The sequence below is a fragment of the Chionomys nivalis genome, chromosome 1 (assembly GCF_950005125.1).
Source record: "Chionomys nivalis chromosome 1, mChiNiv1.1, whole genome shotgun sequence".
Lineage (NCBI taxonomy): Eukaryota > Metazoa > Chordata > Mammalia > Rodentia > Cricetidae > Chionomys > Chionomys nivalis.
The window spans coordinates 110306422-110330074 of NC_080086.1; the positions used below are offsets into that span (position 1 = coordinate 110306422).

The 23653-nt window shown below is 40.0% G+C and overlaps 1 protein-coding gene across 1 annotated transcript; it reads right to left on the bottom strand.

Moving 5' to 3' along the window:
* Positions 1-7047: 7047 nt before the first annotated feature.
* Positions 7048-23258, bottom strand: LOC130863529 (zinc finger protein 709-like). Its single transcript, XM_057754019.1, has 4 exons — positions 23126-23258; positions 11740-11866; positions 11469-11526; positions 7048-10401 (listed from the first exon to the last, which is right to left on the bottom strand). The coding sequence occupies exons 1-4, from the start codon at positions 23126-23128 to the stop codon at positions 8991-8993; spliced, it is 1599 nt and encodes a 532-aa protein (XP_057610002.1). The 5' UTR covers positions 23129-23258; the 3' UTR covers positions 7048-8990.
* Between the last annotated feature and the right edge of the window lie 395 nt (positions 23259-23653).

Genomic DNA, 23653 nt, shown 5'->3' on the forward strand with positions numbered 1-23653 from the left:
GTTTGCCCCCAGCGCCAGACAGACTGAGCTGGATGGTGTTATGTGCCCAAAGAGGAAAGGGGACAGAAGGAAGAAGGGTTCTGGATGCAAGCTGGGTGGGACAAGAAGAGAGAGGCAGTATGGGGGGGTAGAGCCCCTGCAGGGAGCCCGGGGAGTATAGGGAGGGGATGAGGAACTTCAGAGTTCCCTGTCCAGGGCTGCTTCCGCCGCCACTGGTCACAAACTCACCGCCCTGCTGTCTCTCCTGGTGCCGAGATCAGATCTCCGTGCAGGTTGGGTAGTTCGTAAACAAAGCGCCTACCTTGGTTGGTGCAGGCGGGCCAGTGAGACAAAGGAGGTCTCGCCTGCCTACTTGCCCAGAGTCTGTTCTTATATCCCGTTTTTGTTTTTGATTTTATTAATTTGGATTAATTTCTCTCTCTGCCTTTTGGTTAATTTTGATAAGGGTTTGTCTATCTTGTTGATTTTCTCAAAGAACTAACTCTGTTTTATTGATTCTTTATATTGTTCTCTTTGCTTCAGTTTTATTGATTTCAGCCCTGAGTTTATTTCCTGTCATCTACTCCTCCTGGGTGAGTTTGCTTCTTTTTGTTTTAGAGCTTTCAGGTGTGCTATTAAGTTGCTAGTGTGAAATTTCTCCAAATTTTTGAAGTAGACACTTAATGCTGTGAACTTTCCTCTTAGCACTGCTTTTATTGTGTCCCTTAAGTTTGGGGATGTTGTGGACTCATCTTCATTTAATTACAGAAAGTCTTCAATTTCTTTATTTCTTCTGTTACTCAGAGGTGGTTCAGCTGAGAATTGTTCAGTTTTCATGAGGTTTTAGACTTTTTTGTAGTTTGTGTTGTTGAACTCTAACTCTTAATTGTCATATCTGAAGAGTCTAAGTCTTATACCTAAAATGTCTTAGCTAAGATATGAGAGGATAGTAACTGTGACTATCTAGTCTTTAACCCCATCAAAGACCTGCTAAGGAAAATTATATTACTTGAGGAAGCAGGAAGTGCAAGCAAGTGACTTGAAATGATTCAAGAAATGACAGAAACAGCTAGTTAATTAGATAGTCACTCAAAGTCTCTCTGTAACATTGAGGCAACCAGATTTGGCTGTCAGCCTAAAATATCTGACAGACCATTTTCAGTAGAGGAAAAATTTGAAAGAGTGTCCTGTCCTATCTTGGCAAGGTTCAGCAGTCATTTTTTATCAAGGTTTATGTCGGGGTTAAACTCCACTAAACCTCTCAGAATTCAGGAGGAATATAGCAGGTGAAAACTGGCTAAGATATCTGAGCATAAACAAAATAAATTCACTCATAATTTTTTTATTACATCCCATTTATTTTTTCCATGCTTTCTCTAATGCTCTCTTGATGTTTCCCTTTTGATGTTTTTCCTTGATATTCTTCATTGTTCCTTGTTGCTCCTCTTCACTGTTTCTGCCCATCCCACAGTTCTCAGTTTATATACCTACAGACATAACAAGCATTTATTTTTTAGGGTTAACAGGATGGACAAGTGACTGAGAAGGTAGGTGTCTTATATCTCAGAAAGGGCATGGTAGCGAAGCTCCCTCGAAGATACTGGGAGAATTAGGATGGAGCTTGCCCCCCAGGCCAAGCATCCTGGAACTGTATCCACTGGCACTCAGGTGAGAAGGAATTTCTTTCTCTGGGGTTGGTTTAATGACCCACATTTTTTTTCTTATATATTTTAGAGGTAAAGGTACAAACAGTTAATTTCCTAGACTAAGAGCTTGTGTCAAATGAAAGGTGAAGGTAAGTACAGAATATTAATAGCTTGTTAAGGTAGAGCAAAGGCCAGAACATTATTTTCTCCTGAGTTGGCTGTTAGAGAGTTCAGGGTCACCGAGACCTGTTTATCAGTAAGAGCAGACAGACTGTCTCTCTGCTCGATGTTTCCTACTTATGGCTCCTTTCTTGTCATTAAGTCCTGTTAATAGGATAATTGTGGGATTGTGGGGAACTAGATTTATGTATATTTGACTATGAAAACAAAAGTTTTGGCTGAGTGAATGCTTTCATACCAGGGCCCCAGTGGGGAAAGGTATCTAGTTGCCAGTACAAGAAAAGACAGGTTTAAAGAATGATTTATACTCTGCTGGCATATTTTGGGATGAATCCCATTATGGAAGGGAGAATTATCATGATTTCACAAGATTTCTACAGAATTGACAGTGACTACCACAAGACAAGTGTTTCTGAAGCCTTGCAAATTGGGTTCTCCACAAGATCACACTCCTGTGGATCTGTCCATAGATCTGTAAGCTGTACTTTTACTGTATCATACTTATGGCTCACATCAACATTTCCTTGTATCCTGCTTGTCCAGATCAGACAACATACTTACTGTCAGCAGTCAATGCAAGGGCAGTTCTTTGCCCAGTAGGCTAGTTTTGCCAAGAAGAAAACAAGCTCCATATGAGGTGTCTTTGGTGCCCATCATTCTCTCACAAATCAGTGCTATCAGAAGCACTAAGTCTAACGTTAACAGAATTCTAACTTATTAAAACATTAAATGCCATATTCTGTAGGTCTTTGAGATGTTTGAAGATTACCTGTCTATATGGAGTACATCTCTGTGCCTCTAGAGAACCTAACTAAGATAATTATAGGTAGGATTAATATGGGCAACTATCAGCCTGTAATTCTTATTAACACGGGCTGACTGCAAGCTGGATTCAAGTGGCTGTTGGTTTAGCCCCACGCAGGGTGCAAAATGTTGGTAAATCCATGAGGGCCCCTTTAGATAGGTAACAAGAATTTATTGGGATACACTTACAGATACATGACAAGGTAAATAGCCACCATAGTCTCCCGTTCTGCCCATGGGTGAATAGAACCAGCAGTCTGATGTCTGAACATCGAACAAATGAGCAAGCTACCACCTCCTTTTTCTTTTAAAGGGGTCACATCAGCAGATAAGAAGCTCTGCCTTTATCCTGTCAGCTAGCCCAAGGTCATGGGCAGAGGAAATACCCACGACAAAACAGTCCTATAATTTTTTTTCTTAAGTTTTTATCCAGTTCCAAATCAAAGTAATACTGGGTTTATAAATAGGATTTGTAGCATCCTATCATTTTTATTTTATGGATTCATTTGTGTAGCATTTAGTTAATACTTCTTTAAAGATCTGATAGAATTCAGAATGAGAAAGAGTCTGTACTAACCCCACTTTTGGAAGTTTTTATGTCACAATCTCAGTGTGTGATGTAGGATTTCCTTCTGTATGCTCTGAATGCTATTGGTTAATAAAGATAGCTGTCTTGTGCCTGGCAGAGCAGAATAGAGGTAGGCAGGGAAAACTAAACTGAATGCTGGGGGGGAAAGGCAGACTCGCAAATCGCCATGTAGTCCCACCAGAGACAGACGCTGGGGATGGAACTTTACCCAGTATGCCACAGTCACATGCAGATTAATGTAGATGGGCTAGTTTAGTATGTAAGAGCTAGCCAATAAGAAGGTAGAGCTAATAGGCCAAACAGTGATTTAATTAATACAGTTTCTGTGTGGGTATTTCTATGACAAACTAGCATGTCTACTGGGATTAAAAGTGTGTCACCACTGCCTGGCTGATCAGTGCGGCTGTTTTTCACTCTGAATTTCAGGCAAGCTTTATTTACTAAAATACAAATGAAATACCTCTACAGGTGAAGAAGTCTGGCACCCAGGTTGCTACTAGGGCCAATACAGAGGTCTGGACAAAAGACTGCAACTTGGTTTGGGTCTGAGGGCCACGTCACAGCAGGGGACATACAGATATGAGTGGACTGTGCTGCTACATGGGATCATCTGGGCCCAGGCTGCTGCTGAAGGCCACATCAGGGTTTGTGGCCCTTTAGCAGCTGGGAGCTGGACTGACGCATGGGGCCCCTGTTCCCACCATGAGCTATGAGGGTACCTAGGGTCAGATCAGTCACCTGAGTCCAGGTTGGTATCTAAGGGCCAGGAAGCATCTGGATCTGAGTACACTGCACTGCTACACACAAGGTCCCGGTGATGTCTGGGCCAGAGCAACAGCTGAGGGCCATGTCAGGGTCCATGGCCCTATTGCCAACAGGGTCTGTGATGATGTCCAGTGCACCTGCTACCATGGACAGTTGTGTAAACACCACAGCTTGAGGCCATGTTGGTGTCTCGGGGCCATACTGCTGCTGGGGCAGTGGTGATATCCAGACCCAGGCACTGTCGAGCATCATGGTTCTACCATGACTGGGGTCTGTGCTGAAGTCCAGGTCCTGCACTGCCACCAAAAGTCACGTAGAGGCTCAAGGTTAGAGCCACAACCATTCCTACCTGAGCGGCCAATCCTTCTACCCAGACCTAGGTGATGCGGGAAGTCCTTTTGTATATGTGTTGCTTTCCTTGGTTAATGAATAAAGAAGCTGCTTTGGCCTGTGATAGAGCAGAATAGAGCTAGGCGGGGAAAACTAAATGAGTGCTGGGAGAAAGCAGGCGGAGTCAGTAAGAAGCCATGTAGTCCTGCTGGAGACAGGTGCCAGACAGAACTTTACCCAGTAAGTCACAGCCACATGGCAATAGACAGATTAATAGAAATGGGTTACTTTAAGATGTAAGCGCTAGCTAAAAATATGCTTAAGTTATTGGCCAAACGGTATTACAAATACCAGGATGTCTACTAGGCCCAAGCTGCTGCCAACGGCCATGTCTGAGTCCATGGTCCGGATAAGCTGGGGCCTGTATGGATGTCTGTGTCCTGTGTCACCTCATGGTCCTGGGAACCATGCAAGATGAAATCAGAAGGCTATGCTGAGCCTTTGCTAGTTCTGGGAGAACTGGACTTGCCTCTTGATGGACACCACAGCGAGAGCTGGCCCCTGCATGCTGGAGAGATGGCCCCCATCATATCACAGGCCAGGGTGAACCATCCCTGAGGGCACGCATGTAGGAAAGCAGACTCTGTTCACTTGCTCAAGGTGGGTGACCCCAGGGGCCTGAACTGACCAGCTTGGCTACTATCCAGGCCCACAGCTTGGCCGTGGGTTAATCTAGCCTAGCACCTACCCCATCTAGGACGGACTGGAGCTGGTGAAGGGGCTGGTCCTGTGGAATGACACCCACAAGATCTCCAAAACCAGTGGCAGCCACAGGTCGTCCCAGAGGAGTTCCGGTGAGGATCTAGTGATGCTGCACCAGAAACCAGAGGCCTTGGACCAGGCCAGTGACTCACTGCAATGAACATTTGACAGTAAAGCTGATGGAACGAAGAGGTATACTATATGCACGCTGAAACCTCCATTGCCACAAGAACGGATGGAAAGGTTGTTGGAGAAGCAGGAAAGAAGGAGAAATGAAGAGATTTTTCGGTTGTTGTGGATCTTGTTTTCTTTTTGTTGTGGGTCTTTTTGTTTTGTTTTGTTTTGTTTTGGGGTTGTTTTGCTTCTACTTTTGTTCTCTTGATTGCTTACTTTGAATCGTTTCCTTATGTGGGGTGTGTGTAGCAGGGATGAGGGGGGCACAGGGAGAACAAGGAAGTGAACAAAATTGGGGTGCATGATGTGAAACTTGCAAAGAGTCAATAAAGAAGTTATTTTTTAAAAAAAAAGTTTTGTGGAGGCTGAGATGGCTCACAGGTTAAGAGCAGAGGTCCTGAGTTCAACTTCCAGAAAGCACATGGTAGCTCATGACCATCTATAATGGCATTTGAGGCCTTCTTTTGGCATGCAGATGTATATGCAAATGGTACCCATGTATACATAAAATACATAAATAAAAATATCACACTGAAGAAACTGTAAGAAGGTAATAAATACTTTTTAAAAAATTTGAAGAAATTTTTCTGCTTCTTTACATGGACAGTGGGTAAAGATTTCAAAGAACACCTAAAACAAAAGAGGTTCTGATAAAATAAATAGAATTCTAAGCAAAGAGCTTAGAATTAATCAGTAATGTATTAAAGTTGCTTCCTCATTCCAACTATCACAAACTAAAGTTACTTTTTAATGTGAAGTTCAACATTTAGAGACACAGTTTTCTGTAATTCTTTCACCTGGTTTATTATACAAAAAGAGGTTTCGAAAAGCCTAGAAAATTTAAAGAAAAGAAATGAAACGAGACAATGTATCCCCATTACCTTGTAAATTACCTTGTGTTGTTGTAAAACTGTATTCTAACCCTAGCTTTCTTTCCACCTCATAAGTATTTAATATTTGCATACCACTTCACTCTTTAAATTATCAACACCAGGCATTGCAACAGTGTTTCCATAACAACAGTATAGAGAACAAAGGGTATCTCCATATTGCATTCTTAATTCTTAAAATTCCTAATCAATCATGCTGACATGTGAGATATATTTGAAAAGTACAGCCTAATACATATTTTCTGAGAACCACAAACTCATTTGAAACAATGGTGCTTTCTCTGTCCATGACTAGGCATCTATTGGGAAAACTCATACATACATGCTCATGGCTTAGTCAGCAAGGAAATTAGGAGATTTTTAAGACATCTGACTGAATAGACTTAAGTATTTCCATCTACATAAGAAAGATAACTGGCATGAGCTTTTATATTTTGAGTAACATGACAAGGGGAAAGCAAACGAGCAAAGATAAATGGCATTTGCTCTTAAAACCTAACCTCACACTTGTAGCAGTTTGTTGAATGATATTTTCTGGAATCATAATTAGGGGCAGCAGTAGTGCTGCACTGTGATGATCCTGTATACAAATATATAAAACTAGCAAGCACGCCACAGCCCATTACACCCAAAAGAAATACACATGGTTTGATGATTTTAACAAACTTTACACTAAGTAACTATGGCAAAGTAACAGTGTAGGCTAGGGTTAATGTTCACCAGTTTGGATGTATTTAACATAAATCACTTTCATCTTTCCCACTTACCATGATTTAAAAGGATGCAATCTTATGAAGTCTAAGAAGCACTGGTATTAGTGGAAAATAGAGTTCGATATATTTTAATGAAATACTTAGTAGATAACAAGTAAAACAGGAAAAAGCAAGGCCTAAAAAAGTAATACTTGCAAAAGTAGGAAATTCTCCTCAGTAACTAGGATGAAACAGAAACAAGGAAAAACAGTAACATCCTGGACATCTACCTGAACATTCAAAAAATAATCTGAATCACAAAAACGAACAAAATTGACACCCTTTAAAAGTGAGATTAACTTGTACTCATAAATCACTACTTCCTCTCACTGTATCGCAACCTCCAGGTGAGACCATTATTACAACACAAAAGACAGAACTATATTCAACCACAGAGTACTTTTAATAAATAGGAACTGCAAACTACATTAAAGTGTATTCAAGTCATTTAAAACAATTATCAAGCAGGTTAGAAATTGTACCTAATGAGGACTAACACTATCATTAATCACAATTGAAAAAATTCACTAAAACCCATTACATTTTATTGAGATACACGGTATGGTCTTGTTCATTTTTTGTTGTTGTTCAGAGAAACACATCAGCCTAATATACTTTTTGTTTCAATGAGCGAACACTTATAATAAAAGTTGAACAATATAAGCATAAAAGAAATTTTACATCTTAAAAACCAGTTTCAAACTGATGAACATGGCAATAGGTTTTAACTTTTAAAGATACACAGTTTTAAGCACAGTGTGGCACATCTGTCTGAGTTTGAGGTCAGCCTGGTCTCCATAGTGAGTTCCTGGAGAGACAGACCTAAGTAGAGAGATAATGTCTCAATAAACAAAAGAAAGAACAGTTCAAAAATGGCAATTGGAGCTGGTGATGAGACCCAATGACTAAAACTGCTTGCTGAGCAAGCCTGTCAGGGAATAAAATCTTGAATATCGTCCACTGAGCTCCACATCTCTACTATGGCACACACACAAACACACACAAATAAATAAATAATAAAACATCAAAAACTTTAAAAGAAAATATACACTAAAATTACAAAATATAAAATCTATGTAAAAATGTTACTCTGAGAAAAAAAATCTAAGTACACACCTAAACTTAAGAAACTGGCAAACAATAATAGCTTTAAAAAGTACACACCAGAAAATGACAGCCAGAAAATACTAACAATGGACAAATATATTTTTCCAACTTCACATGAAACATGACGACTCAAAATATACCTAAAAATCAAGCATACTCGGATGGTTACAAATGCCATCTGAATTTAACAAATCCAAAACAGCTCTCTACCAAAGGAAACTGTATTATTACTTGATTTAAAAACTGTTATTAAACTGAAATTCAATTGATTTGCCAAACAGATTTTATCACCAAAACTCAAATAGTTTCTTTATTCAGGTGTTAGTGTTATTCCTTTATAGAGGTTACTGTTATTCCTTGCAGCATCCCGGTGGCTTTCAACTGTGGGTTAAAGTTCCTGTTGTGCCCCAGCTTTGCAACCACGAGAAAAACAGGCAGGTAGAATAATGCCAAAGTTATTTTACTTGCCAAACCATACTTTAAAAGCTTTTTTAAAATTAAGTCAAGAGGTCTTGTATGTACATAAGAAAGGAACAAATAGAGACCAGCCTGGTCTACAAGAGCTAGTTCTAGGACAGGCTCCAAAAACCACAGAGAAACCCTGTCTCGAAAAAACCAAAAAAAAAAAACAAAAGAAAGGAACAAATATTACAATATTTAATTTTTTAGTGTATTTCAGGTTTTCAGAAATATTCTACAAAAAATTGCTTCCAGCCCTTGACGTTTGTTGCTTATACAATGTTCAATTCCAGGAGAAAATTTAATGACTCTTATCTGAAAGAAACTTTACTCAATGTTGCAATCCTCTAAACCTCCACTGCCCTACTGTTGGAATAAAAGGCATGTATCAACACGTCTGGTACAACAACAGATTGTATCCTATGTACGCTTGCTATGTAAGAAAATATTATACAGCTACTGATCTCATATCCTCTCGCTTTCTCTCCATACTTCCTTTATTCCTTGCAAGCTGGCTACGAAGACGCTCACATGATTTACGTTGGTATAAAGTCTATCCACTGGATTTCTTCTCATTGTGAATTCTTTCATGTTGGTGAAGATATGTCGAACATGTGAAGGCTTTCCCGCATTGTTCACACACATATGGCTTCTCTCCACTGTGGTTTCTTTCATGGATTTGAAGGGATTTTGAAAAAGTGAATGCATGCCCACACTGCACACATACATATGGTTTCTCTCCGGTGTGAATCCTTTCGTGATTGTAACAAGCTCTATGCTGGATGAAGGCTTTCCCACACTGCTTACATGAATAAGGTTTCTCTCCAGTGTGAATTCTTTCATGTTTGTGAAGGTATGTGGAACACGTAAATGCTTTCCCACACTGCTTACAAACATAGGGTTTCTCTCCAGTGTGAATCCTTTCATGAATGTAACAGGCACTGGAATAGGTGAAAGCTTTTCCACAATGTTTACACGAGTAAGGTTTCTCTCCGGTGTGAATTCTTTCATGGATCAGAAGCTGAGAGGAACGAATGAAGGCTTTCCCACACTGCTTGCAAACGTAGTGTTTCTCTCCAGTGTGAGTTCTTTCGTGATTGTTACGGGTTGTGGGATCACTGAAGGCTTTTCCACAATGCTTACATAAATAAGGCTTCTCTCCAGTGTGAATTCTTTCATGTTTACGGAGGTATGAAGAACGTCCAAACACTTTCCCACACTGCTTACATGCATAAAGTTTTTCCCGGGTGTGACTCCTTTCATGTTGGAGAAGATGGTAAGAATGAATACATGCTTTCCCACACTGTTTACACACATAAGGTCTGTCTCCAGTGTGAGTTCGTTCATGATTGTAACAGGCCCTGGGATGGATGAAAGCTTTTCTACAGTACTTACATGCAAAAGTCTTCTCTCTAGTGTGACTTTTATGATGTTTGATAAGGTGACTAGAATTAATGAAGGCTTCGCCACACTGCTTACACACAAATGTCTTTTCTCCAGTTTGGAGTTTTTCATAAGACTGAACATAACTACACGCCATAAGAGTGGCTTCAAACTGCTTATATTCAAGGACATTATCTCCACTACGCATTGCTTGAGAATCCTGAGCAGAAGCAAGACTCCTCCAGTGCTCATGAGATAGTTTATTTTCAAAGGGTTTCTCTCTGGAAGGATTCTCAAGGGTAAGAGAGGACTCGGAATATGTAAAATCTTTCCAATATTTCTTATGTTTAAAAGACTTGTCCATATGTTCCTGATACTCATATGGTTTCTCTACAGTTGGATCGCTGCGATGCATATCTGATTGTGAAAGACCAATGGCATCATTTGCACACACGCTGTTGTCACAGACTGCTATTCCAGGAGGCATGTCCTCATGACCAACAGGCTCTCGAATCTGCTGGTGGGTTTCTCCATACTGAATATCACATTCAGATTCATAGAATCCTTTAACCGCATGACTGCTGCCAAAAATGAAAAGAATATTACCATAGTTTTATGGCTAGCCAAGAGAGATACTGGAGGCTGGGTATTGAGGTGCACACTTGTTACTGCAGTATTTAGAAGGCAAGGGTAAAGGGACTACAAGTTTGAAGCTAACATAAACCACATAGAAGGAGCTCATCCTGGGGGAAAAAGAATTGTGACTACTGCCACAAGAATTTATGCCTAAAAAAAAAAAAAAAAATGAACATTGAACCATAGGCCCTGGGAAAAACATACAATTTTCTTAGTTTCTCTAATAACATTTTGTCTCCTAAAACAATCCATATGGTTACAAAAAGAATGGTGTAAAAACACTGCAGATACACAGTAATCTGTTCAGCCCACGTTACATTTTATTCTTTAACTATTCCTATTTCATGGTTGGCTCATATGTGACAAACATGGTCTTTGCCAAAGTTACCAACGTTGAATAGTCCTGATGCAAAATGGTGTGGGTCAGGCTTTATGGAATTGGGATAGCTGAGTATTTTTTTTAAAGATTTATTTATTTATTGTGTACACAGTATACTGCCTGCATACATGTCCGCAGGTCAGAAGAGGGCACCAGATCCCATTGCAGATGGTTGTGAGCCACCATGTGGTTGCTTGGAATTGAACTCAGGACCTTTAGAAGAGCAGGTAATGCTCTTAACCACTAAGCCATCTCTCCAGACCAATAGCTGAGTATTTTTAACATAGTTATTGAAGCTACGTTACAGTATATCCCAAACACAGTTTTATTCACATATGTTTTTCATTCAAAGTCTAAAGGTAACCCGAAAAAATATATTAAATAATTTTGTGCACACAGTAAAGTTTTCGTATAATGAAAGAATTGGAAAAAAGTCTCATATAGCTTAGGTTGCATGGTATTGTGCAATATTACATCACAAAGTTAGGATCCTTCAATTCTGAATGCTCAAGTTCAATGAAATTTCAGATTAAATCAATGTACATTTAGCTGTACTTGGATTATTTACTTGGGTATCAGATTTTCTACTACTTTCAAGTATTTACTGTAAATTTTTTTTTGAGTGTAAATTACCTCAGATTTCTCCTAATACTTTGGTAGTCCTCTCCAATATTTTCTTCCTCTGTTTTCCCTGAAAGGTAAACCCAAGGAAAGTTTTGTTACATATTACATTAAAAATCATTACATTCTTGTCTCCTGCCCCTTGGTAAAATATAAAAAAGCATACAAATAGTCAACAATATCTTTCCTATTAATATTTCAAATTAGGTAACTATACAGAATAGCAAGAAACAGTTACTTTTGTGAATAAATAAGAAAAATAATTATGCTGTATTTTTTTTACCTATGGAGATCAGGTTGCTAAAGGTTTCCTTCATCACATCTCTGTAGAGCTCCTTTTGATAAGAATCCAACAAAGCCCACTCTCCTAGAGTGAAGTTCACAGCCACATCCTCAAAGGTCACTGGCTCCTGAAAGAATCCACAGACACTTATAAGACTAATGGTGAGAAAACACGGGAGATCCAGAGCGCCTCGATCCCTTCACTTCATGACTGTTCTTCATCTGCTCATTATATATCACGATTGGCACTACTTGTCACTAGTTACAAATAGTGAATACACACTTAATATTCATTCTAACTTGTGCACTGTCGCAAATCCTCAGTCCAGGAAGGAACTGCATGATAAATGAGCAACACAACACCAACACCTCTTGTGGGGCTTGCCTTGATACTCTTTGTACACTGCATCTTTAGTAATTTGGAACCCACCAGATTTAGAAATGTCTACTTGTCAATAGAAGCTAATTATGAAGCCTGAGGACACCCACTGGAACAGAAACAATTAGCTTAATGATAAAGGGAGAATCACCGCTATTCAATGCTTTATAGTATTCTATATACTCCTAGTATCTTTCCAACTTTTTACCCATTTCTGACATACTAAGAAACTGAAACCCCAATGAAACTTGGATGAATTCTCTCTTATTAAGACGATGAATGTGCCCAGGTATGGTGGTGCACATATTAATTCCAACACAAAGGAGCAGGGGCAGATGGATCTCTGTGAATTCAAGGCCAGTGTAGCCTAAGTGGCAAATTCAAGGACAGACAGAGCTACACATATAGTGAGACCCTGACTCAAAAAAAGAAAAAGACATCCACAATGTCAGCCCTACACAGAACATTTTAATCAGTTCCCCCATGCCCAAGGCTAAGGGAACATCATAGAAGAGGTAGAAAGAATTTAAGAGCCAGAAGAGGAGAGGGGTGCTACAAAATGCTGACTTCTGGGCATCATGTGACTACTGTGCCTGTGAAGTCATAGTATCTATGTTAGTCTACACGAAATCAAGTCAGACAAAATCCTGGCATAAACAGAGAGATATTCTCCATGCCTCAACCCTTACTAAGGACCTACAGACAGATGGTAGCTGCTGGGGAGGGAGAATCGCTCTTCTTTTACTGTGTAGCCCCTGGGAGTTTCCTATGCTCCAGTGAATGGTACCATACCCGTGCACATATTTGCAGTACTAATTAAACTTAATGGTTTATAAGGAAAAAAAGACATGAATTGGGCAATAGTCATATTAGGGAGGATATACAGGAAGTTTCAGGTGGAAATAGATATAATCATATTTTATTATGCACACATACAAAATTCTCATAGACTAAAAATATAAAAAAATCTCATCATTGGTCTAATAAATAACATGAAAGATCTTCTGTCAAAATGTGTTACACCAAGGCCAGATAAGGAAGATTGTTGCCAAACTTGGTAGCATGGGTTGCATCACTGGCCTCTATGATAAAAGAAGAGAACCAACTTCTGAAAGCTGTCCCTGACGCCCACTCTCTGTTGTGGTCCAAGCACATCACAGCCAGCCCTACGAATAAATACAATGAAAATAAATCAAAGCAAGGCATAACTTTCTGAAAGAGAAATAACAAGCTCAGGCTCTTTCTGATGTGTTTTCTGGAACATTTAGTGAAATATGTGACATCAACAATGGCAATCTCTCCCAGAAGATAAGAGCAGAGGGGATGGAGAGTCAGCTCAGTGGGTAGGAGTGCTTGTTGCTTTTGCAAAGCAGTCCCCAGCACTCACAAAAGGCAGCTCAAAGTCACCGGTAATTTCAGCTCCAAGGGATCTGACCCACACTTCTGGCCTCTGCAGGTATCCCCCCAGGCAAATATGTGAGACATTTTCTCGATTGACGTTTGATATCAGAGGGCCCAATCCATGGTAGGCAGTATCACTTGTGGGCAATGAAAAGCAAGTCGGAGAATAGTCTCTTATAACTTTAAAAATGGGTGGGGGAACGACACCATCATGCAACAGGGCTCATGTGGAGAGTTTTTTTAATTGGGGGAAGTTGAACAGGAAAGAGGAGAGGGGAGAGGAGGCCTGTCTCTGAAAAAAAGGAGCAGCAGAGGAGAGAGGGAGAGAGAGAGAGAGAGAGAGAGAGAGAGAGAGAGAGAGAGAGAGAGAGAGAGACTGTAGTGTTTTACATTACTTTTACTGTCCCTTTAAAGACTTTGTTTTATCTGTATTTTTTTCCCTTCTGTCTCCCATGCCTACATTTGTTTTTTAAACACACTGTGTCTTATTTACAAGGTCTTTTATGTCTGAATCTGTCCTACTGTGTATCTGAAACCCTTTTCTGACAAGTAGTATTTTAAAATGGTTAGCAGTGTGGTTGCAGCAACCTGGGATGCTGGCTCTGCTTCTCTTGGCCTTTTAATACGGTGGAGGTACATTCACCGCTTCTGAGAGCCATGCTCACTGCCCTAGCTCCAGGGATACAAGCGGGTCTATGTTGCCATTAAGCAACTTGCAGTACTCAGCTCACAAACCCCATTTAAGTGTTATGTAGCTGAACCTCCTTGAAAGAACCAGAGCTGCTTGTGCAACTAGCATGAACCAGGAAGCCTTGTTAAAGGAGCTGCATCTCTGTTTGTGCCCAGCAAACAGAGCCTATCTGAAAAAAAAAATGCTGCTATCAAGAAGCTGTGCTTGGCTCCCATTTTTGTGGGTCTAGAAGGCTTCTTTCTGTTCTTAAGCTTTTTTTTTATTTTTTCATTGAACATTCTCCAAAAATGGCCATATCTTGGACACAAAGCACATCTCAACAGGTACAACAAAGTTGAAATAACTCCTTGCAACCCTATCTTGGAGGAGTTACTTTCATTTAATAAAGAAACTGCCTTGGCCCATTTATAGGCCAGTCCTTAGGTGGGTGGAGTAAACAGACAAAATGCTGGGAGAAAAAAGCCGAGTGAGTGAGTCGCCATGATTCTCTCACTACAGACAGACGCAGGTTAAGATCTTTCCTGGTAAGCCAGCTCATGGTACTACACAAAATATTAAAAATGGGTTAGATCAATATGTAAGAGCTAGCCAATAAGAGGCTAAAACTAATGGGCCAGGCAGTGATTAAAAGAATACAGTTTCCGTATAATTATTTTGGTGCATAAGCTCGCCATATGGGCGGCTGGGTGCTGGGGACGCAGCCCCGCCGCACATATTACTACACTATCTAACCATATCAACAACAGAAACAATTGAAATGTTATTAACTTATGAAAATTCAACAGCTCTTTACTGATAGAAAAATGAGTTAAAACAGAAAAAATAAATTAAAGACCTTCTAGAATTGAGTGAAAATGGATACACAACATACCTGAAGTTATGGGACACATTAGAGGTGGTTCAAAGAGGCAAGTTCATGTGCTAAGTGCCTACATAAACCCCTTGAATATATCTCAAACTAGTAACTTATCAGCACACCAATATATATACTTGGAGATAATCAAACTCAGTGCTGAAAACAATAAGCAAACAACAATCTCCTTAAAAAAAATAAAAAAGCATCAATAAATCTGAGCGTTAGTTGTAACAGTACTTTTTCATTGGGACTGCCAGCCCACAAATAGTGACATAGAAATTTAATTATGAAAGCTTGACCGTAGCTTAGGCTTGTTCCTAACTAGTTTTACAACTTAAATTAACCCACATTTTAAGTCTATGTTCTTTCACGTGGGTTGTTACCTCATCTCCGTGCTGTCCATCCTGCTTCCTTCCACATCTAGTTTGTGACTCTGCCTTTTTGCTTCCCAGAGTTCTCTCTGCCTGGATGTCCCACCTATAATCACTCTCTGGTCTCACTATTGGTCATTCAGCTTCATAAAAAATTGAATCAATCACAACAATACATCTTCATACAGTTGGTTCTTTGAGAAAAATCAGTAAGATTGACAAATCCTCATCCAAATTAAGTAAAAAGCAGAGAGAAGATCCAAATAAACAAAATTAGATATGGAAATGAAGATATAACAACAGACATTGAAGAAATCCAGAAAATCATAAGGACATACTTTAAGAAACCTGTACTCCACTGAATTGGAACATCTGAAAGTGGATAATTTTCTGGATATATACCAGAATTTAACTTACCAAAATGAAATCAAGATCAGATAAGCAATTTAAAAAGGCAAATAACCCCTATTGAAATAGAAGTCATCATTAAAAGTCTCCCAAACAAACAAAGAAACAAAGAAACAGCCAGGCCCTGGTAGTTTGATAAAGAATTCTACTAGACCTTAAAAGCAGAATTAAAGCCAATGATCCTCCAATTACTCCATAAAACAGAGACAAAAGGAACACTGCATAATTCTTTTTAATATGTGACAGTTACCCTGATACCTAAACCTTATAAAGTCCCAATAAAGAAAGAGAATTACAGACCAATTTCCCTTATGAAAATAGGTGCAAAAATTCTCAACAAAGTACTTGCAAACCAAATCCAAGAACACATTTAAAAAATCATCCACCATGATCATGTGGTCTTCATCCCAGAGATACAGGGATGGTTCAACATACATAAATCAATAAATGCAACCCACCATATAAACAAACTGAAAGACAAAAACCCCATGATCATCTCATTAGATGCAGAAATGGACTCTGACAAAATCCAATACCCCTTCATGACGAAATTACTAGAGATTAGGGAGTAAAGAAAAATCCTTCAAGATAATAAATGCGGCCCCGCCCTCCACCACTGCGGCCATATTAGCCAGCCAGCAGGCAAGGTTCCTAAGGCAGGCATCCCACCATTACCCCTATCAGACCCTTAATCTACAAGTCGTTCTCTGACCCCAACCTACCTATCCTCTGTGACCTCAGCAGCTCCCTGAGACATAGACTCACTTGTATAGATGGGACCAAGAGGTAAGTGACAGGTCTCCCAGCTGGAGAGCCCAGTCTTTAGGCCCTAAGCCCAAGAGCACAATTCGTGCCCCTCTCCCAACCAGCAGGCAAGACTCCCATAAGAAGTCCACTCCACCCACTCCCAATTTGACCCTGTAATCTACAAGCCTCACTCTGTCCAGTAGGAAGTAGCCTTGAACTCATTGGCACAGGAGACCACTTCCTAAATATAACACCAGCAGCACAGACATTGAGAGCAACAATTAATAAATGTGACCTCCTGAAACTGGAAAGCTTCTGTAAGGCAAACTACATGGTAAATAAGATAAAACGACAGCCTACAGAATGGGAAAAGATCTTCACCAACCCCACATCTGACAGAAGACTGATCTCTAAAACATATAAAGAACCAAAAAAAAAAAACAAAAGACATCAAAATACCAAATAATCCAATTTAAAAATTTTATACAGATCTAAACAGAGAATTCTCAGCAGAAAAATCCCAAATGGCCAATAGACATTGAAGGAACTGTTCAACATTTTTAATCATCAGGGAAAAGCAAATCAAAATATCTCTGAGATACCATCATACACCTGTCATAATGGCTAAGATCAAAAACACTAATAAAAGTTCATGCTGAAGAGGATGTGGGGTTTGGGGAGCTTGTACAGTCACTTTGGAAATCAGTATGGCAGTTTCTTAGAAAATTGGGAATCAATCTACCCCAAGACCCAGTGATACCCACTCTTTTGCATGTACCCAAAGGATGCTCAATCATACTACAAGGACACTTGCTCAGCTATATTCATAGCATTATTCATAATAGAACCTGGAAACAACCTAGATGCCCCTCATAACTGAAGAATTGGTAAGGAAAATGTGGTATATTTACACAATGGAATATTATTTAGCTATAAAAAAACAATGCCATCATTAAACTTGCAGGCAAATGGATGGAACTAGAAAAAAATTATCCTGAGTGAGATAACCCAAACTCAAAAAGACAAACACTCATAAATGGATATTAGATGTAAATCAAAGGATAACCAAACTACAATCTACAGCTCCAGAAAAGCTAGGTAACAAGGACCCTAAAGAGGGACACATGAATCACTCTGGGCAGGGGAAATAGATGAGATCTCCTGGGTAAACTAGGGGTGGGGTGGGTGGCATTAGAGGAAAGGAGATTAGGGATGAGAATATAAGGAAATGGATGGTCAAGTTGGGAAAGAGATGGAGTGGAAGAACAATGAAAGAGATATCTTGATAGAGGGAGCTATTATTGGGTTAGGAAGAAACTGGTGCTAGGCAAATTCCCAGGAATCCATAAGGTCAACCCCAGCTAAGACTCCTAGCAATAGTGGAGAGAGGGTGACTGAACTGGCTTTCCCCTGTTATCAGATTGGTAACTACCATAACTGTCATCATAGAACCTTCATCCAGTATCTGATGGAAGCAGATGCAGAGATTCACAACCAAGCCCTGGACCGAGCTCCAAGAGTCCCTTCGAAAAATGGGAGGGAATATATGAGCAAAGAGGGTAAAGACCGCGATGTGGCAATCTACAGAGACAGTTGGACCAAGTTTGTGGAAACTCACAATGTTTGGACTGTATGGGTCCTAACTAAGCCCTCTCCATGCAGGCGACAGTTGTGTAGCTTGGTCCATTTGAAGCACCCCTGGCAATGGGATCAGGATCTATCCTGGTGTATGAGCTGGCTTTGGGGGACCCATACCCTATGGTGGGATGTCTTACACAGCCTTGATGCAGGGAGGAGGGGCTTGGTCCTGCCTCAACTTAATGTGATAGACTTTGCTGATTCCCCGTGGGAGGCCTTACCCTTTCAGAGGAGTGGATGGGGAAGTGGAGCTGCCATGTAAAAGAAAGAAAAAATGATAAAGGTAGTTTACAGCAAGCCCAAGGCCAACCTCAACTTAAATGGTGTGGAACTCAAAGGAATTCCACTAAAATCAGAAACAAGATAAAGTTGTCCACTATCTCCTGACCTTTTCAATTATAGTATTTGAAGGCTCAGCTAGAGCAATAAGATAACTACAGGTGTCCAAAGGGATACACGTTGGAGACGAAGAAATCCAAGTATCTCTTTGCAGATAGTATGATAGTATATACAAGTAACTCTAAAAGTTCCACCAAGGAACTCCTTCAGCTGATAAACACTTTCAGTAAAGTAGTTGGATACAAAATCAACTCACAAAAATCAGTAGCCCTCCTATATACAAATGAAAAATTGACTAAGAAAGAAATCAAGGAAACAACACCCTTCATAAAAGCCTCAAATAATATAAAGTATCTCCGGGTAACTAACCAAATACGTGAAAGACTTATATGATAAAAAAACTATAATTGAAGAAGATATTAGACATTGGAATGGTCTCCCATGCTCATGGATAAGTAGAATTCAAGATGATCATCTTACCAAAAGACATCTACAGATTCAATGGATCCCCATCACAAGTTCAACACAATTATTTACAGATCTTCAAACGACAATTCTCAACTTCATATGGAAACACAAAAAAATCCCAGGGTAGCTAAAATAATCATGAACAATAAAAAAAAAAACTGCAGGAGGGTATCACTACTCCCAATTTCAAGTTGTACTACAAAGCTGTAGTAATAAAAACAACAAGATAATATGACAGACTTGCTGATCAATGAAATTACATTGATGACCCCATAATAAACCCACACTAATGGACATGTTTTGGTTTTTTGTTTGTTTATTTGGTTTTTTGGGTTTTTTTTTTTAATAAATAAGCCAGAAATACACATTGAAAAAAAAAAGATAGCACCTTCAACAAATAATGCTGGTCAAGATGGAAGGCTACATGTAGAAGAATCCAAATATACTCTTAGTTATCAAACTACAGAAAATTCAATTCCCATTGGATCAAAGATCTCAATTTAAAATCAGATACACTGGGGGCTGGAGAGATGGCTCAGAGGTTAAGAGCACTGACTGCTCTACCAGAGGTCCTGAGTTCAATTTCCAGCAACCACATGGTGGCTCACAGCTATCTATAATGAGGTCTGGTGCCCTCTTCTGGCATGCAAGCATACATGGAAGGAATGTTGTATACATAATTGTATACATAATAAATAAATCTTTTTTAAAAATTAGATACACTGAACCTGAAAAGAAAAAGTGAGAAATAACTTTGAACTCATTGACATAGGAAAAAAAAAAAAACTTTCTGAACAGACACCATTAGCACAGGCACAATTAATATATGGAATTTCATGAAACCGAGAAGTTTTAATACCATCATTCCGACAAATCTCTATCTTTGGGTATCAGAAAAGATTTTTACCAACTCCACATCTGATAGGGAACTAATATTCAAAATACATAAAGTACTCAAAAAACTAGATATCAAGAAAACAACCCAACTAAAAACTGGGTACAGCTCAAAACAGAGAAAACCCAAAAAGCCAAGAAACATTTTTTTTTTTTTATTTTCGAGACAGGGTTTCTCTGTGGTTTTGGTTCCTGTCCTGGAACTACCTCTTGTAGACCAGGCTGGCCTCGAACTCCCAGAGATCCGCCTGCCTCTGCCTCCCGAGTGCTGGGATTAAAGGCGTGCGCCACCACCACCCGGCTTGCCAAGAAACATTTAAAGAAATGTTCAACATCTATAGCCATTGCATAAATGTAAATCAAAACTAATTTGATATTCTATCTTACACTTCTCAAAAAGACTAAAATCAATAGAAGTGACACCTCATGTTGGAGAAGATGTGGAGTAAGGGGAACACTCACCCATTGCTAGTGGGAGGGCAAACTTGTACAGTCACTATGGAAACAATGTGGCAGTTCCTCTTTGGGGCATATACTCAATGGATGTTGTACACAAGTACAAAGGATATTTGCTCCACCATGTTTATTGCTGCTCTATTCATAACAGTCAGAAATTCTAAACAACTTAGATGTCCATCAACAAAAGAATGGATAAAATGAATTGTGGTACTTTGACAAAATGGAGTATTAGTCAATGGTTAAGAAAAAAAGAAACAATGAATTTCACAGGTAAATGGATGGAACTAGAAAAAAAAAAACTATTCTGAGTGAGTTATCCCAGACCTAGAAAGAGATATCTGATCAGTGCCTTGCTTAGCCAAAATTGGAATAGTTTCCTCCTGTAGCACGTGGGAACAAATAGACCCACAGCCACATATTATTCAGAGAATGCGACCTTGGAACACTCAGCCCTAAACGGAATGTTTGCATAAAATCCCTTCCCCAGAATTGAGAGAATTCCTTTGAAAAGGAGGCAGAAAGAGTGTAGAACCCAGTGGGAATAGAGAACCCCAAGGAAACAAGATCCTCTAAAATCAACCTAAGCAAAGCTCATATGAACTCAGAGACTGAAGCAGCAGGTACAGGGCCTGAACACGTCTGCACTAGGTCGTCTGTGCATATTTTATGGCTTCAGTTTAGATCCCCCTGCAGCGACATAGGGTTTATTTGGTTGCCTTAGTTGTCTTAGAACTAGCTCCGTAGACCATCGTGGTCTCAAACACACAGAAATCCACCCGCCTCTGCCTCCTGAGTATTGGGATTAAAGGCGTGCACCAAAACCACCCAGTTTTTTTCTTAAAATCCTATTCCTGAGTGTGTGAATGAGTGGGACTATGATTCTTGTGCTTTCTCTTGGGCTCTTTTTCTTCTGTTTGTTTTGTCCAATTCTGATGCATTAATTTTTGTTTTATCTTACTTTACTGTTATCTCTTAGACACCTGTTTGTTTTCTAATGAGAGACAAAAAGGGAGTAGATTTGGATGGAAGGGGGAGGGGGGAGGACGTGGAAGAGGGTAGAGGGAGGGGAAACCATAATCAGGATATATTGTGCCTGGGGGCATCTATTTTTAATGCAAGTGGGGAAAAAGACAGTAGCAAAAGGTATGTTTAGCAACAAATGTTTATATGCAAAATAGGGGCTGAAAAAAGCTGTGTGAAGATTATTATATGGAAGAAGCCAGTCTGCAAAGGACGATCAGAAGCCCTTTGTTCCTGGGACTTTCACTAAGGAACAGAGCACACACAAGGAAAGCACCTGGTATACACATTAGGGAGAGGCCGTCATTCTGCAAATGTTTCACAGTGTCCTGAACCGCACTGCCTCATGCCAATATTTAAAGCTTGCCTGACCTGTTGGGTTTTCTTTTCCACCGCAAACTCTATTAAATTGCCCTCTGGTTTCATTCTAAGTCCATCTTTATTTTATTTTTTTAAATTAAAGAGATCAAAGAGTCAAAAAGAAGTAATCTCAGCTTCCAGGGAGACACATATTGAGAACCCAAAGACACGTGAAATAAAGAATTCAGCTTAATGATGCAAATACAAGGTCTTGGGAAAAGAACAAGTCAGATCCAAAAGCAAAGACAGAAAGACATGGAAACGATGTGGTGAGAAATTAATGAAATAGAAACTCAAAGTACAATACAGTCAAACTCACAGGTGGCTCTTGTAAGAAAAAAAAAGACAGGCAAGCTACTAAAATAAGTCATATATTAGAGAAGGTTACAAGACAGTCAAATGGAGTGCAGAGGACCAACTGATAATATTTGAACACACACTAAAACAGAGAAAGAAAAGAAAAGGCATTATGTGTGAAATTAAGTGGTTAAACTCTGAGTCACATACAACATGCTAAAATTAAATCAAGAGGATATAATCAACTTACGCATATTAACAATGAACAATGAGACTGGAAAATACATAGCAAAAACTCCCAATTCACAATTACTTCTGCTTATTCAAAACTAGAGAAAGCAAATGATATTTTTTCTTGTACATTTAAATTATTTCCCTCCATTTCATGCTTTTTTTTTCCCACAGTCAGTAATGCCAGAAACATTTTCCAAAAATTTTACTTTTGCCTAGACAATTAACAATTTTGCCAAATTGACGGGTGAAAACAAACAATTTTGAAACAAACTGAAATTTTCCTCTTCCTTGAAAGTCTGGGCATTTTCTTCCACTCTCAGCCAGAGGGAGCAAACAAATCCTTCTGCATTAACAAATAAACAAACAGCAAAACCCAGGATGCGTTGACAGGGTTAAAGTTTAGAGAGGTAAAAGGTTTGCCTAGAATGAGCAAGGCCTGAGGTTCAACGCCCAGTACTTTAAAAAAGGGTAACAGCGTTGTCACTAAAGTCCCTTCCCAGCAGTCTGAATACCAGAGAGCATCAGCACCAACTCACGAGTGCTGCAGTGTTTGGAGAGGCGTGGTCTCACCCGGGAGCACTGGGGACAGGAAGACACAGCTTCAGTAGGGCAAGCAGGGCAGGGGAGGGCCGGACCGAGGGAGCTCATCCCAGGCTCCCCGCTGCACACTCAATTAAAATGCGCATGGGTTTGAGGTCGGTGGTGACAGACTCCCACCTCGGACTCTGCAGCACAGCACCAGGGGAACGTCAGGGCGGCGGAGCCACATTGTGACAAAGCCTCTGCAGTGTCACGCACGACTCCAGGAGTCCAGGGTACACTCACCATTTCCTGCTTTGGGGCGTCAGCAGGTGTCCTTTCTAAAGGGCCTGCAGAGTAGCAGAAGGCGCCACCGCCCAAGACAATCCACCACTGCCCTCCCTGCAGCTACACAGGACTCAAACAGGGCGGCAATGGCGACACCCTCTGACTGTCCGTGCTCTTCATTGGACACATCGTGCAAGAGAGTAACAGCGTCTGTGATTGGTGAATGATAGCGACCCGCCTCCTTAAATCGGACAGCACATCGGATTTTTTTTTTCCTGTTTAAAAGGAGCTCAACTGGCCAACCAACCTAACTCTGACTTCTTTCCCCTGGAGTAAACCCGGAGTATACATTCTATTTAAAGAGACTGTGTTCCAAGCTTGCTCGTGAACTCAGAGAATTTCTTTTGCCTTTTACACACACACACACACACACACACACACAACTTTTTTCTGAACATTCAGGGCTCAATGGCACAAGGATAAAGCCAATGACCCCCTACTGGCAGCTTTAGAGATAGAGGCTTGCCTAACCTTTTAGGTGGGTTC